The sequence below is a fragment of the Acipenser ruthenus genome, chromosome 3, assembly GCF_902713425.1.
Source record: "Acipenser ruthenus chromosome 3, fAciRut3.2 maternal haplotype, whole genome shotgun sequence".
NCBI classification, from domain to species: domain Eukaryota; kingdom Metazoa; phylum Chordata; class Actinopteri; order Acipenseriformes; family Acipenseridae; genus Acipenser; species Acipenser ruthenus.
Genome location: NC_081191.1, coordinates 6,240,424 through 6,257,935, shown reverse-complemented (window position 1 = coordinate 6,257,935; position 17,512 = coordinate 6,240,424). Strand labels below are relative to the sequence as shown.

The 17,512-nt window shown below is 40.8% G+C and overlaps 1 protein-coding gene across 2 annotated transcripts in view; it reads right to left on the bottom strand.

The window, feature by feature from the left end:
- LOC117435428 (juxtaposed with another zinc finger protein 1-like) overlaps nucleotides 1-12,229 on the bottom strand; it is an 81,422-nt gene extending 69,193 nt beyond the window's left edge. Inside the window, exon 1 of one of the 2 annotated variants that reach the window (XM_034058573.3) lies at nucleotides 11,950-12,229. In XM_034058573.3, the coding sequence (XP_033914464.1) occupies nucleotides 11,950-12,064 (115 nt within the window). In that variant the 5' untranslated portion in view covers nucleotides 12,065-12,229. The other variant, XM_034058572.3, reaches the window with a different exon arrangement.
- Between the last annotated feature and the right edge of the window lie 5,283 nt (nucleotides 12,230-17,512).

The window sequence follows — 17,512 nt, the reverse complement described above, 5'->3', positions numbered from 1 at the left end:
TGTATGTACGATACTACACATCCGAAACTCTGTAAATAAGACTAATTTTAAAATAAATGCGTTTATATACTAAAACTCCTTCAAGAAGCTGCTTGATGAGATTATGGGATCAATAAGCTAGTAACAACCAAACGAGCAAGATGGGCTGAATGGCCTCCTCTCGTTTGTAAACTTTCTTATGTTCTTAAAACGCACATATACCAGCCGACTTCATAAAATAAATAAATACATAAAGTAAAACAGCTTTTGAACAGAAATGCATCCATATACAGGTATATTATGATTAAATAAAACTGTACAAACAAAATAAGTAACAGGACATTGAAAATAATTGTTTATGTAGCCTATAGACATAAAAAGCATGCAAAAGCTTACTATACAAATGAAAAAAAAGACATAACTGAAACACAGTAATATAATTACATAAAGGAAATTGGGTTTACAATCACAGCATAATATCAAAGATGGAAGTTCCTAAATCACATACCTGCATACAGTGCACTTTTTTTCTCCACACGATTTGGGCACAGCTATACCACTGCATGTTTTCGGCTGGCACTGGGGTCGATACCTTCTGCATACCTGCTTTTACTCCTGTACAAATAATTCTGTACCTTCACAGCGTAACCGATTTACACTTTTCTGTATAACATGATTCTTTGTCTTGCTACAATAGATTATACAGTAGGCTATGTACAGTGTAGTTACTCCTAGTTATTATTACCTGTGCATTTCTTGCAATTGGTGTCTGCGAGATCCACGTTGTGAAACATGTGAACGGCATTTCAATGTACAGAAATGTGTTGATCGCTGAAATATGCCACCTGGTCTAAATGCCAACTCCATACTCTGTTGTATTCACAGTTTCATTAATGTAGCCTAAGGGCTGCAGACTGACCTAATCAATGACGGATTAAAAAAAAAATAAAAAAAATAGGCTACTATACTGTATAAGCAAAATGCTTTTTATATATACACACACACGACAGCCATTATGGTGTCTAGGTAGGATTGTTTATAACTTTTTATTTATTTATTTTTGCAATCCTGCCTTTCAAACGCCGTTAGAGTATTTAATGCATATATTTAGTAAAAGTCAAGAACTGACAAATGCCTATCTCAATCTCTGCTCATTCCTTTACAGTCAGTGGTATGTCGTCATTTCGATAAGACACGCGTCTTAATATGCTAATGATTTCCATAGCACGCGTCTTAAGCGGCATTCACATTAGTTAATACCAAATTGTAGTTTTAAGACGCGTTACGGGATTGTGTTAACACGCGTCTTACGACTATTTTTAGGCCCTAAATGCTCCTCTCAATGACCTATCAGGAAGTGAACGTCAGTCCCTCCCCCTATCCATTGGTATGTGTGTCAAGCCTGTACTGCAAAGTACGGAGGCCATGTAAGTCATCAAAAAGAAGTGCTTTTTTATCATGTTTACACGATCGTGGTTCTAGAAGCCCTCTTCAGTACGATCTTGTAACACGATCCCGGTCCTTAAAGGAAAACCCCAATATGGAATGTCCACCAGGTGTCCTCAAAGGACCTGAAAGTCAGTTTAAGGTAGAGGACCTGGATGTAACCTCAATAGAGTGTAATGAGTAAGGCTGAAAATTTTTATTTATTTTTTTTATCAAGAAGTTGCGGCCACTGTGTAATAAAGCAGCGGTTTTGGTGCGGTCATAAATAAACAGTTTGCACGTATATATACTTGCTTTCAAAATTGATTTTTGTTCAAAAACAACAAGAAAAAAAACACATACAAACAGATAACCAGAACATAAGTTCTTAAGACTCCCTCTTTATCACCATTTGAAAGAAAACGTTTTATGCTGTGTTTCATTACAAGTGAAGAGTTGCAGCTAACAATAATGATGCAAAACATACAGTACTTGCATAGTAAAAGCTCACTCACAAAACTGAACAGCCATAGCAACGGGAAAGAAGATCACTGATTGGCTAGAGAGGATGACAAGAAATACCAATCCCCCCACTAGTAAAAGACAATGTGAGAGTGATGTTTCCTTTTCTGTTTCAGTTTATTTTTCAGCATTATTTTGTAACAAAATTACATATAAATAATAGAAACATTGCAGTCACATTAAAAGTTGCGGCAACTATGAAAGGTTGTGGTTTGTGTTAAAAGTTGCGGTTTCCACAACAAATTCATGGCCCGTGATTTTCTTACAGCCTTGGTAATGAGGTAATTGGTAAATTGATAAATTGTATGGGTTAATTGAGTACTCTATATAAAAGGAAGTCACGTTGTGTGTGTATCAGGTTGATGGGGAGTAAGAAGGCATGTGGAGTGTTAGAAAGAGCAGAGTGGTTGATGTACAAAGTGTGTGAGAGAGAGAGAGAATAATAAATGGGCTTCAGTGAGTTACAGGAAAATAATTCTACCTAGGGTTTCTGTGGCGTCATAAATTACGAGACCGAAGGTCAGGTAATTCATAAACTGTCACAGAAACCTGATGGAATTGTTTTCCTGTAACTCACTGAAGAGGCCCATCTATTATTTTTTAGAATATATGGATACCCTTGTGATGCTAATATTAAAGAAGACGAGGTTCAGCAGTACAGTTGATTTTTTTTTATTATTATTTTTTTTTTTTTTAAACGTAGTGTCTCAGTGCTGTACAGACGTTCTATGTCGTTATCCGTTAGTGCTTCAGCTTTATTTGGATGATTGCCTTTACCTTGTTTTAATTCCCTGTTCCTCTCCAGTTTCTCTGAGATACGAATTTACCAGCTTTACATCTTTTTTTTTTTTTTTTTTTTTTTTTTTTAACGTATTCTCATTTTGTTGATCATTCATGAACATTTCTGTACTGTGGGTGTTGTCGAGTGCTTGAATTGAAAGTGATGGTCTCGAGGAGTTGAATCGGTCAAAGTTCAAGTATATTTTCCTCTAGAGGAATTCACTTTTTGACGTCACTACTGTGGTATTATGCCTTTTTTTCGAAAGGCTCAGGAAGCAAATATAGCCTTCATCCATGTAATTATATTTATCTATATATATATATACACACACACACACAGTCACCTCCAAAATTATTGGCACCCTTGATACAGATGAGCAAAAAAGACTATAAAATAACTAATACCAGTACTGAGCTATATTGTAATTGACCAACATTTGGAATATATTTGACTTTATTAATGATTCAATGGAATCAACCAAGATTACACATTTCTCAAATTATTGTCACAATTATTGGCACCCTTGTTTTCAGTACTTTGTGCACCCTCCCCTTGCAAGGATAATGGCACTTGCAAGGATAAGGAGTCTTTTTCTATAATGTTTAATGAGATTGGAGAACACATTGGGAGGGATCTTAGACCATTCCTCCATACAGAATCTTTCCAGATCCTTGATATCCTTCGGTCTGCACTTGTGGACTGCCCTCATCAATTGAAACCACAGGTTTTCAATGGGGTTCAAGTCCGGAGACTGAGATGGCCATTGCAAAATGTTGATTTTGTGGTCAATTAACAATTTCTTTGTGGATTCTGATGTGTGCTTGGGGTCACTGTCTTGCTGGAAGTTCCACTTGCGCCCAAGTTTCAGCCTCCTGGCTGAGGCAACCAGGGTTTTGGCTAAAATGTCCTGGTACTGGGTAGAGTTCAGGATGCCGTTGACCTTAACAAGGGCCCCAGGACCAGTGGAAGCAAAACAGTAGGTATGAGGTTCTTTTCTGCACACGCATCCTTCTTTTGACGCCAAACCCACCGCTGGTGTGCATGGCCAAAGAGCTCTATTTTCATCTCATCTGACCATAGCACCCGGTTCCAATCAAAGTGCCAATGCCGTTTAGCAAACACCCGGCGTTTACGTTTGTTGGTTGCTCTCAATAAAGGTTTTTTATTCTGGCAACCCTTCCAAATAGCCTATAGGCATGGAGGTGGCATCTAATTGTAGATTTGGAGACTTGGTGACCCCAAGATGCAACCAAGTTCTGTAATTCTCCAACTGTGGCTCTTGGATTTCCCTTTGCCTCCCGAACCATCTGCCTCACTGTGCGTGGGGGCAAGATACACTTGCGTCCTCTACCAGGCAAGTTTACCACTGTTCCAGTGGTTTTGAACTTCTCAATTATTGCCCTAATAGTGGTAAGTGGTATATTTCATTTTTTAGCTATTGTTTTGTACCCATTGCCTGATTTATGAAGGTCAACAGGAGGCTGTGTGGTCCAGTGGTTAAAGAAAAGGGTTCGTAACCAGGAGGTCCCCAGTTCAAATCCCAACTCAGCCACTGACTCATTGTGTGACCCTGAGCAAGTCACTTAGCCTCCTTGTGCTCCATCTTTCGGGTAAGACGTAATTGTAAGTGACTCTGCAGCTGATGCATAGTTCACACACCCTAGTCTCTGTAAGTCACCTTGGATAAAGGTGTCTGCTAAAATAAACAAATAATAATAAAAACCATTTTTCTCTTTTCATTTGTGAGTTCTTTGCCTTTCCCCATGGTGATGGATGACAAATGGATTTCATATGCGTGTTACCTAATTTTTATACCCCAGTGAAGCAGGAAGCCATGGAAGGCCACAATACAGTTCCTTAAAACTGAGATGAACTTAAAGAAGTAGAAGATTAATGCAGATTTAATTTTGTTTGATTTTATTTATAAGAATCTTTAGGGGTGCCAATAATTCTGACACCTATCTTTTTGAGAAAATGTTTTATTACTTATTAATAAAAAAACTTTCTTTGAGCAATTGTATTAGAATAAAAGAATATGGTTTTCCCATATATTTGAGAATAAAATATAGCTCATTACCTGTGTTGTTTATTTGATACAGCCTTTTTTGCTCACCTTTATCAAGGGTGCCAATAATTTTGGAGGTGACTATTTATATTACTAGCATCGCAGCCGTTGTGTGTGCTGATGCGCCAGGGAGGCAAAATAAGCTGATCCCTGGAGCCAGCATTACACTTCAGCCATTAACACCAGACAGAAGGATATCTACATCATCATATGGAAGGAAACGTAAATGGATGGAGACGCATATGGATCACATTAGTTTACTGTAAAGCTACGTCTTAGTTGGTGCTTATCTTGGCGAGAGCCGAGTTCAAATCAGCATGAAGTTTTAACATCTACTCTCGTGTAATGGAAATCATTACTATTTATATTAACATGCATATACAGTGCCTTGCAAAAGTATTCAGACCCCTGACCAATTCTCTCATATTACTGAATTACAAATGGTACATTGAAATTTCGTTCTGTTTGACATTTTATTTTAAAACAATGAAATTCAAAATCAATTATTGTAAGGTGACATTGGTTTTATGTTGGGAAATATTTTTAAGAAAAATAAAAAACTGAAATATCTTGCTTGCATAAGTATTCAACCCCTGTGCTGTGGAAGCTCCCAGTTTACACCGATGAAAGAAATTGCCCTAACGAGGACATAATTACCTTACCATTGGCCTCCACCTGTGAACCATTAAAGTTGCTGTCACATTTTCTGGATAAAAACCCCACTGTTGAAGGATCATTGGTCAGGCTGTGAATCTGAAGGAAAATGAAGACCAAAGAGCACTCTACAGAAGTTAGAGATAAAGTAATACAAATGCATAGATTAGGGAAAGGGTACAAAATAATATCCAAGTGTTTGGATATCCCAGTGAGCACAGTTGGATCAATAATCAGGAAGTGGAAGCTGCATCACACCACCCAGGCACTGCCAAGAAAAGACCGTCCCTCAAAACTCAGCGCTCAAACAAGAAGGAGACTTGTGAGAGAAGCCACAGAGAGGCCAACAATCACTTTGAAGGAGCTACAGGGTTCAGTGACTGGGCGTGGAGTAATGGTGCACCAGTCAACCATATCAAGAGCTCTGCATAACACTGGCCTGTATGGGAGGGTGGCAAGAAAGAAGCCATTACTCAAAAAGTACCATCTGAAAGCACGTCTGGAGTTTGCCAGAAAGCATGAGAGTGACCCAGCTGCGATGTGGGAAAAGGTTTTGTGGTCAGATGAGACCAAGATAGAGCTTTTTGGCCAAAACTCAAAGTGCTATGTGTGGCGCAAACCTAACACTACCCGTGCCTCAAGACACACCATCCCTACAGTGAAGTATGGTGGTGGCAGAATCATGCTGTAGGGATGCTTCTCATCAGCAGGGACTGGGCATCTTGTTAAAATTGAAGGAAGAATGGATGGAGCAAAATACAGGGAAATACTGCAAGAGAACCTGCTTCAGTCCGCTAAAAAACTGAAGCTTGGGAGGAAATTCACCTTTCAGCAGGACAATGATCCCAAGCACAAGGCCAAAGCAACACTGGAGTGGCTCAAGAACAAAAAGGTGAATGTCCTACAGTGGCCCAGTCAAAGTCCTGATCTCAATCCCATTGAGAATCTGTGGCACTATTTGAAAATTGCGGTCCACAAGCGTCGTTCAACCAACCTGAACAACCTGGAGCAAATCTGCCAAGAAGAATGGGCCAAAATCACTCCGACACTGTGTGCAAAGCTGGTACATACTTACCCCAAAAGATTTAAAGCTGTTGTTGCAGCGAAAGGTGGCTCTACTAAATATTAATGTGTGGGGGTTGAATACTTATGCAAGCAAGATATTTCAGTTTTTTATTTTTCTTAAAAATATTTCCCAACATAAAACCAATGTCACCTTACAATAATTGATTTTGACTTTCAGTGTTTTAAAATAAAATATCAAACAGAACGAAATTTCAATGTACCATTTGTAATTCAGTAATATGAGAGAATTGGTCAGGGGTCTGAATACTTTTGCAAGGCACTGTATATATACACACACTGAGCATCAAAAGAAACTTATCACTTATATTTGCGCATCAAAAGAAACGTATCACTTATATTTGGATAAAATTCACTAGATGTGATCAAAAAATGACAAACTCTATTTTACAGCAGGTGCAGGGACTCATTATTGTGCTGATTAACAATTTACATCATGAAGATGCTGCAAAATGATCTGTCGATCTTGGGCAGGTGTTGTGACTCTCATTGACAAAGTGTGTCTGGTTATATCATCTCGCCAGGTTTGAAATTGCTGGCTGTGAGCACCCAAGACGACAAGCCACAGTATGCTGCCCTAGTCCAGCCTCCAAAATGCCAATTGCACGAAGGCGCTGCTCTCGACAGACGTGGCATATTGTTTTTTTCTGTGATTTTCTTTATTGCTTTTATTCAAGCTTGCAATTCAACAGATTAAATCACTCCATAGCCAGTGTCCAATCAACTGTCTCACTAATTAGGTGATTCAAGTGCATATGCTTCAGTCATAGCCACTCAAGCGTGTCATGGTCAAGGATGAATGATCAAGTGATTAAAAAGAAACCAAAAACATTTAGTCAATGTCCATCATTTATATACCTTATTAAAAAAAAAAAAAAAAAGTGTTATAATAGTGATAAGTTTCTTTTGATGCTTGGTGTATATATATATATATATATATATATATATATATATATATATATATATATATATATATATATGACACACACACACACACACACACACACAACATATCGAAACAATATATTAAATGTGCACAGATGTACTGAAGTTGCTGTGATTTAGTAAAACAAGTCCACAAAGTTTGGCAGTACTAATGGCTTGCAGCTCAGCCACCAACATACTGCTCATCCAGGGATAAGTACTGCATGTCATGACAACTACGTCAGGCAGATGAGAGGGGGAACAGCAGATGTATTTGATTTTGGAAAGTAATAGGAATAATTCCTCCACAACATCACATCGCTGGGTATAAAATGGGTTAGTGTTAAACACAGTGCTGGCAAAATGCATAGGAAAGTGAGTTGAAGCTCAAATCTCAAGCACATTAAAAAAACACACATTACTGAAAAGTGTGGGCTTACAACACAGAAAGAAGCTACTTCAAGTTGTGAGAGTAACTGAGGTAATCAGGCTGCCAAACAGAAGGTCTATTAACCACTTTGAAAGACAGGGCCGCGTTTATTATAGCCTATTCATTACCAACTCAACACCACTTTAAAGACTTCAAACACACAACACAAACATTTAGGATCCTTTTGTTTTGTGTCCAGTTCTAAAGTTAGTTTATACTTAAACCAGGTATATTTATAAAAGAGCGATGCCGGGCTTCAACTAGAAGTAAAATTATGTAATGGCTTTTTTTTTTTTTTTCTTTCATAAGACTTGTCATACTCAGACAAAGCTTTAACGCAATTGGGAAGAATTTTTTAATTTCTGGCATGAGACAATGTACAGAGCCCTCACCATCAATCACCATACAGTTCGAATGATATGTATTATATTTAGGACTTTTGTTTGTTTTTTTATTAATTTCATTTTACGGTGCTTATTCTTAGCTATTTTCGAGTTTTATGTAAATAGTTGCTTTTGTTTTGTTTTTTTTCTTTTTTCTTCTCAGGGCTTTTGCTTTTTATATACATATGAAATTATTGTTTTCAGTTACTTTCCAAAGTGCTTGGGCAAAAATGCTTTAGGTCATGCAACACATGGAGAAACATGAGGGCACAGGGCATCAAAATGGGAATTTTTGGAAACTACAGACACGTTGTCACCATGAGCAGAAGGACTTTACAAATGTCCTCTTTTGCACCCACACAATATCTACTCTGGAACCTTTTGCTCCATCACACATGGTTTAGGTATCACACATGGAATATATAACATGCATGTGAAGGTATGTTTACGTTCGTTGAGGGGACATTGGAAATAGGCACGATTAGGATGAACTCCTGTCCAGTCTGGGAGAAACACCAGATTATTCAAAATGGCTGCTATTGCTGGGTCAAGTAGTAGCAATAAGTTGTTGAATTTGGATGTAGACAACAGGTAGGGCATACTGTAAATAATTCCAACTTACATAAATATTTGGAGTATAGCAAGGGCTCTAAAATGCTAAGCAATGAGTAAACCCAAGTGGAAATATGCAGTACTGAAAGGGTTTAGCAATATATATTACCTTACCACAGATTGGAGGATGACGAGAGGCATTGTGGGAAGATACAATCATTTATATACAGCGGTACATTAGTTGACCATTATGTATACCCTCTCAGCCAATCAGAGTGCAGGAATTATTCCCATTGTGTTCTGCACCAGGGTTATGAAATCTCTGTATATATATTTGTGTATATAATCGGGAGAATTGCTGGGGGACGGGGGGTTGTGTCTGTCTGTCCGTACATTTGTCCATCTGTATTTCACACATACAGTGGCTCTCATAAGTATTCACCCCCTTTGCTATGACACACCTAAATAAGCTCTGGTGCAACCAATTGACTTTAGAAGAAGTCACATAATTCGTTGGAGATCACCTGTGTGCAATTAAGGTGTTTCACATGATTTCAGGTTAAATACACCTGTCTCTGGGAGGTCCCAGAGTTGGTTAGTACATTTCCTAACAAAAACTACATCATGAAGATGAAGGAACATTCAAAGCAAATTCGGAATAAGGTTCTTCAAAAGCACCAATCAGGGGTAGGACATAAGAACATTTCCAAGGCATTGAATATCCCCCGGAGCACAGTAAAGTCCGTTATTAAGAAATAGAGAGAATCTGTCTAGAACAGGCCATCCTCAAAAATAGAGTATCCGGGCGAGAAGGGCACTAGTCAGGGAAGCCACCAAGAGGCCTATGGCAACTCTAAAGGAGTTACAGTTTTCCACGGCTGAGCTTTGAGACACTGTGCATATGGCAACAATAGCCCGGGTGCTTCACAAAACTGGCCTTTATGGGAGAGTGGCAAAAAGAAAGCCATTGTTGAAAAAAACTCACATTAAATCTCGGTTAGAGTTTGCCAGAAGGCATGTGGGAGACTCTGAGACCAAGTGGAAGAAGATTCTATGGTCTGATGAGACCAAAATAGAGCTTTTTGGCCTCAATGCTAAACGCTATGTCTGGCGCAAGCCTAACACCGCACATCATCCTGAGAACACCATCCCTACCGTGAAGCATGGTTGTGGCAGCATCATGCTATGGGGATGCTTCTCTGCGCCAGGGCCTGGAAAGCTCGTGAAGATAGAGGGCAAAATGAATGCAGCAAAGTACAGAGAAATTCTGGAGGAAGTCTGAAGTCTGCAAGAGACCTGGGACTTGGGAGAAGATTCATCTTCCAGCAGGACAATGACCCCAAACATACAGCCAAAGCCACACTGGAGTGGCTTAAAAACAAAAAGGTCAATGTCCTGGAGTGGCCCAGTCAAAGCCCAGACCTCAATCCAACTGAGAATATTCATCAGTACGTCACTGACAATTTTTTTGTGCTTAAACATTCCATTGCCAATTCTTAAAGTATTAAATATGTTCTATTTAAAGTACATTACTGGCAACATATTTTCTATTTGCATTTTAAACAAATTGGTGGAACACTATTTTCTATTCAAAGTTTCCTTGACTATTTTGCCCATCCCTCCTGCCTCAAACAATGTACAAACATAATTATTGATGCAAATAATACATTAGAAAATGTAACATTATCATCATCTGGTGACAGAATACAATTGAAGAAAATCAGTGCTGTAATAAAATGGACTTGTATTTAGAAACAGCTGTAAAACCATCCTCCTAAAACAAAACCGATACCGCAAAACTACATGTTAAGACATTTGATAAAGCAGGCCACACTGCATTATGATAAAGATAAAAGGATCCAACATTTCAACATTTCAATAAGGAACGTCTAAAACGTATTTGACAGTAAGCACCGGCGTATTTAACTTGCGTATTGCTACCAGACTCGTATTTGTAGTACTAGCACTATAACCAGCATAACTAAGGGGCTTTACTGTATCTGATACAGTACTAGGAACAACCAAAATACCACTAACTAGCAATTATTGTTTATATAAAAAGGGCAGCAGTGTGGCGTAGTGGTTAGGGCTCTGGACTCTTGACCGGAGGGTTGTGGGTTCAATCCCTGGTATGGGACACTGCTGCTGTACCCTTGAGCAAGGTACTTTACCTAAATTGCTCCAGTAAAAAAAAAAAACCCAACTGTATAAATGGGTAATTGTATGTAAAAATAATGTGATATCTTGTAACAATTGTAAGTCGCCCTGGATAAGGGCGTCTGCTAAGAAATAAATAATAATAATAATAATAATAATAATAATAATAATAATAAACTAGTGTGTTAGCGTCCTGTCATCACGCGTTTCCCGAGGGTATAGAAGTGTAGTGTGTACGGATATCATCCCCATCCTAGGTGAATCTGATACGATCAGGACCGGCAATTTTGACACTGTATCTGTTGCATTGTTGCTATATCCGTAACAATTCACACGCATTTCAACTAAAAAAAATTACCATACTTCTGACACTCGAATTAATCACAAGTACGTTGTTAATAACCAAAAAATGCACTGCAGCCAGCTGCTTTGCACAAACTAGCGTAAGAGGAGGAGGTATTCTCGTATGCACGTATAACGTTGCAATGTAAACAGACAGTGTTTAGAATCAATCATAGCGTTGCATTCCAAATGCATCTTCAGCTTCCCTAAATCTAGTTAAAAAACGAGGCATTGCAGGTTTTCAGTTATGCATTTAATTGTTCACGCACTAAAAGCTGCTTGTTACTGTAGCTGCAGCAGGCAAAGCTTGCATTAGGGCCTAGCTGTAAATACTGCAAATGTCAACCACTAAGAAGGGTATCTGGTTAAATAACGCAATGCAATTTATTGGCAACAACTCTGTACCGATTCCCTTGATTTTTGTAAACATCTCTAAGTGTTACAATGTCACAACTGTAAGCTAGCGTTTTAAAAACACAGCACGTAGTCGAATGCCCCCATCCTTACCACACCTAGCAACAGCGCTGACAGGACGCAGGAAGAGAATGGCTGCCACAGCTTTCTCGCTCTCTCAGGCTCCAACGCCGCCTGCCATTGCAATGGGAAGCGCTGCAGTGACGGCAGTTTGTAATGCATTTTAAAGGCGATTTACCGATATGGTTGTCTTCGATGTGCTCGATGAGCTCGGCCAAAGTGATGAAATGAAGTCCGCAGCCCCCGAACCTGCAGGTATTGGAGAAGAAAGAGGCAGCGGCAATGCCTGTCATGGTGTTACATTGAATATTATACTGTACGGAATAAGAAAGAGAGGCACCGGCAGCCAGGCAGCGGCGGCAGCAGCTGGAGCGGAGCAGCCAGGGGAGATGAGGCTAGAGCAGCAGCAGGGGGAGGGACCACAGCAGGACTAGAATACATGACGTCATGTTTACCTGTTGCACAGCCTCTTTCTACAAGCCTAAAACCGCCTGAACATTGATAAAGCAAAGAATATTGAGCATAAGAACATAAGAAGAACATAAGAAAGTTTACAAACGAGAGGAGGCCATTCAGCCCATCTTGCTCGTTTGGTTGTTAGTAGCTTATTGATCCCAGAATCTCATCAAGCAGCTTCTTGAAGGATCCCAGGGTGTCAGCTTCAACAACATTACTGGGGAGTTGGTTCCAGACCTTCACAATTCTCTGTGTAAAAAAGTGCCTCCTCTTTTCTGTTCTGAATGCCCCTTTATCTAATCTCCATTTATGACCCCTGGTCCTTTTTTCTTTTTTCAAGTCAAAGAAGTCCCCTGGGTTGACATTGTCTATACCTTTTAGGATTTTGAATGTTTGAATCAGATCGCTGCGTAGTCTTCTTTGTTCAAGACTGAATAGATTCAATTCTTTTAGCCTGTCTGCATACGACATGCCTTTTAAACCCGGGATAATTCTGGTCGCTCTTCTTTGCACTCTTTCTAGAGCAGCAATATCCTTTTTGTAACAAGGTGACCAGAACTGAACACAATATTCTAGGTGAGGTCTTACTAATGCATTGTAGAGTTTTAACATTACTTCCCTTGATTTAAATTCAACACTTTTCACAATATATCCGAGCATCTTGTTAGCCTTTTTTTATAGCTTCCCCACATTGTCTAGATGAAGACATTTCTGAGTCAACATAAACTCCTAGGTCTTTTTCATAGTTCCTTTCTTCAATTTCACGATCTCCCATATGATATTTATAATGCACATTTTTATTGCCCGCATGCAATACTTTACACTTTTCTCTATTAAATTTCATTTGCCATGTGTCTGCCCAATTTTGAATGCTGTCTAGATCATTTTGAATGACCTTTGCTGCTTCAACAGTGTCTGCCACTCATCCTATTTTTGTGTCGTCTGCAAATTTAACGAGTTTGCTTACTATATCAGAGTCTAAATCATTAATGTAGATTAGGAATAGCAGAGGACCTAATACTGATCCCTGTGGTACACCACTGGTTACCTCACTCCATTTTGAGGTTTCTCCTCTAATCAGTACTTTCTGTTTTCTACCTGTTAACCACTCCCTAATCCATGTGCATGCATTTCCTTGAATCCCTATTGCGTTCAGTTTCAGAATTAATCTTTTATGCGGGACTTTGTCAAAAGCTTTCTGGAAATCTAAATAAACCATGTCGTATGCTTGGAAATCTAAATAAACCATGTCGTAAGCATGGTCTGCATTCAAACAGAAATGGTATTTAAATGTGCCATAGGAGCATTTTTTTAATTAATTATTGCATTTTTTTTTATTTGGCCCTCAGAGATGTCAGATTTTGATTTATCTTATTTTTATTTTTTTGCAGACAGTATGAAATAAGAATAGGGGTGGGTTAGAGAACTCAAGTACTCGAAATAATTATAATTACTCTAGCACTAATTTATTACCCGAGTACCCTAAAAAATTAAAATAATATCTCTTCATGAATGTAAGTTCAATATATTCTATCTTCAGTCCAGGTTGGCAGACTTGTTTAATCTGGTCCTGTGCATTCACTGTATCTGTATTGTTCCGGGGTGGGACCATACCACTAGTTTCGGTAGTGTGGGTGTAAGCCACTGTTGGATGTGGACCTTGTCATCTAGACTCCCTTGCTGGCCCCCTCGCCCACCCCACCACCCTCCCCACGAGAGTAGTGGTCCGCTCTCTTCTGTGTGTGAGGGGACTGATAGAGCTGGAGCCTGTGGGTGTGGGTGTGTGGAATAGAGCGAGCGAGAAAGTGAGTGAGTTTTTAGGCTAGACAGGAGGGTTGAGGTTTTCAAATTTAAATTACTCTGCATGTCTGAAAGGTATGTGGTTGTCCGTTTAATGTTTTTATTTGTCTTGTTTGTTATGTCTCGTGTATTGTTCCGTGTATTGGTACAGGGCACGTTTTTAGTGTGTGTGCATGTGATGGGCGGACCTTCCCCCGAGGCTATAAGTGGGGGGGTGAGGGCAAGCAGATAGAGACTGGAGCGGTTGACGTGAATGTGAGGGACAGAGTGTGAGGCTGAAGGAGAGGGCCTACCCTGAGAAGCAGAAACGAATAACCGACAGAGTGTCTGCGAGTGCCTGAGAAGAACAGAGAGGAAGAAGGAGCGAGTGAGAGAAAGATGGACGGAAAAAGAGAGTGAAAGAGTAGGGAGTGGGGAGACAGTTTTATTATTTTGGCGTGAACCCCGGCCAGAACAGGGGATTCGCTGTTATTCATTTTCTTTTGGCCAAAAATTAAGAGTCGATTGGCAAGACTTTCTAAAGCAATTTGAAATGATGGCAATGATAAATGAATGGACAGATAAAAAGAAAGCCAACAACATAATTGCCTGTCTAAACAAAGAGGCCTTACCATGCTTAACCACCATCGACACAAACAGCTGTAGCAGCTACGGGACACTGATTGCTGAACTGAGTGTGTGTTTGATGAGAGAGCATAATGTTAAGCCACGTCATGGCCCAGTGCCGATCGCGGGGGAGAGAATGAGCTGTGTGGGGGTAACATGATGCCAGGGGCTAGCAGACAGGCGGTGAAAGCTGGCTGTTATGATGGAAGATCCCCATGGGAGGCGTACCACGTTAAATTCAGAATGGCAGCACTCACTAATGGCTGGGGGCTGACTGAGCAGGCTGGACAGTTGGCAGCTGCATTGGAGGGAGAAGTGCTGCAGGTTCTGCTGGACCTGAGCCCAGACGAGGTGGACCAGTATGAGGTGTAACTAGCTCTCGAATGTCGTTTCGGGAGAGTAGAGCCTGTGGCTGGCTAACCGCACCCGAGGCTCTGGACAGAAACTGGGCATACTGGCGGCTGATGTCTGGTACCTGACTCGGAGAGGGTACCTCACGTTCCCGCCCAGCCACCCAGGAAGACCTGGCCGTGGAGGCCTTTGTTCACGGACTGACCCTGACTGCCCTGCATCAGCAGGTCCGGCTTGCTGCCCCAATCTACCTAGAGCTCGCCGTGACTCATGCAGAACGAGTTGAGGCTGTGCTTGAGGAGGGGAGCACGACCGGAACTCTGAGAGTGAGCGGAGGCAGCAGAAGAGGCTGCCTGACCCCACACCACCCAGAGCCGGCATGGCCCAAACAAAAGAAGAGGAACCCCTGGACAGCACTACGACCCCACATGGCCTACAGAGCTCATGACCCTCAGCAATCACCCAGCCAGCCCGTGCACCTGAGCCCCACCCTGCCTCTGTGCTGGGGCTGCGGACAGCCCGGCCATCTACGGGCCCCCAACACAGTCCGTTTCACCCTGGAGCACCAAGCTGCAGCCCTCGCCACCAGGACCCACCAGTGCAGCCGGGAGAGCGGGGGCGTTGTTCTCCACGGAAACCGCGGACCTCAGACAGCACAAGCCAGCTGTAGCGGTAGGGAGGACCACTGCAGGGGACTTCTGCCATGTCCCCGTCCAGATTGAGGGGTTCCGTACACTGTTCTAGTGGACACTGGCTCAACTGTGACTCTCGTCCACCCTAGGTATGTAATGACCCTGGCGATGGCATCATCCGGAACATTGTGTTTGTCTTGTCTGTCTTGTTTGTTATGTCTCGTGTATTGTAAGGGTACGGGGCACGCCTTTAGTGTGTGTGCGTGTGGTGGCCGGACCCTCCGGGGCTATAAGTGGGGTGGGGGGTGGAGCCGCGAGTGGGAGAATGCAAGCAGATAGAGACTGAAGCGGTTGACGTGAATGTGAGGTACAGAGTGTGAGGCTGAAGGAGAGGGCCTACCCTGAGAAGCAGAAACGAAGAACCGACAGAGTGTCTTCGAGTGCCTGAGAAGAAATGAGAGAAAGAAGAAGCGAGTGCGAGTGAGAGAAAGATGGAAAAAGAGAGTGAAAGAGTAGGTTTTAGGTATGAGTATAATTGGCACATATTATTCTACATATGTGCCACAAAAATGACCACGTTAACACTAGAACCACCCCAATTATACTCATACCTAAAACCTACTCTTTCACTCTCTTTTTATTATTATTATTATTTATTTCGTCTGCTAAGAAATAAATAATAATAATAATAAAAAGAGAGTGAAAGAGTAGGGAGCGGCGGTTTTAGGTATGAGTATAATTGGGGTGGTTCTAGTGTTAACGTGGTCATTTTTGTGGCACATATGTAGAATAATATTGTCTGGAATGCCACAATGTCTCATCCTTCTGTAGTTACCTTTCCTGTACTTCAACTGTCTGTGTTTTTAATTATTTTTTTTAATTGATATTATTTTAAAGCGAGTTACAACTGATCATAAAACAACGGTCATTGTATAACAGTGTCCTATTTGTTGGCAATAATCACCCCTATATCTTATCAAAATAAGTGTACTTTATAGGGTAATGAATCCTTAACTGGAAAGCTGAGTTCCATAGCAAATCATTACATTCTACCTATGCTGGTGAAAATGGGTAAGAAGGATGCAAAGCTGGCAGGAGGTGTCTTCTTAAGAAGGCATGTTCTTACTTGTCACATTCACCAACAGAAGTTTTCTACCAGGACTCAACTCGCCCAACAATAAAGTCTTGTTTTGCAGGCAACTATTTGTAACTTATCGGGTTACAAGTCAGGTTAAAGCAATTAAGATCTCCTAACTGATATGTCATTGAAGAAGACCATAGGTTAAAATGAGTACAAACCTGTATAGAGGAGCAACTATTATATTTGAGTAATTGCAACTGGAACTATTCAGAATGATTGCAAAAGTCACAAAAAGGAAGGTAAGGAAACAGTTAAAAAATAAGACAGTGTATTCTTAAGCTATTTACTGTGTAAAGCCTGCCTCTGGGATCTCAGAGGTTAATGGGTGAGAGTTTCATTTTAATAATTCCCTGAGAGTTAATGCTACAAAAATACATCAGTGTCAATACCAATAATATTTCCTTCGTGTGTAAGAGAAGCCATGTAAGGTATATTGGTCCCTGTAACAGGGGAGATCTATGCTGACTATCTGGCGTATGCGTGGTTCTGCAGGAAGAGGGCAGCAGTCTCGTAAGACCCACCTGTCAGTCATGGCAATGACACGGAGAGGTGGGGAAGAGGGTGTGTTGGCTTTCCCTCTCTCTGAGTGGCTGAGAGGCGAACTTTGGGGGATTGCTCGGCCCATAAGAACTGCGCTTGGTTGTGCATTCGGGTGGCCGTAGAGAGGATACACAGTGACGCTGGATAAAGACGTCAGTGCAAAGAAAGAGCAGGCAAGCATGGCTGAGTAAGACAGCCTGCCTTAAAAGAAACAA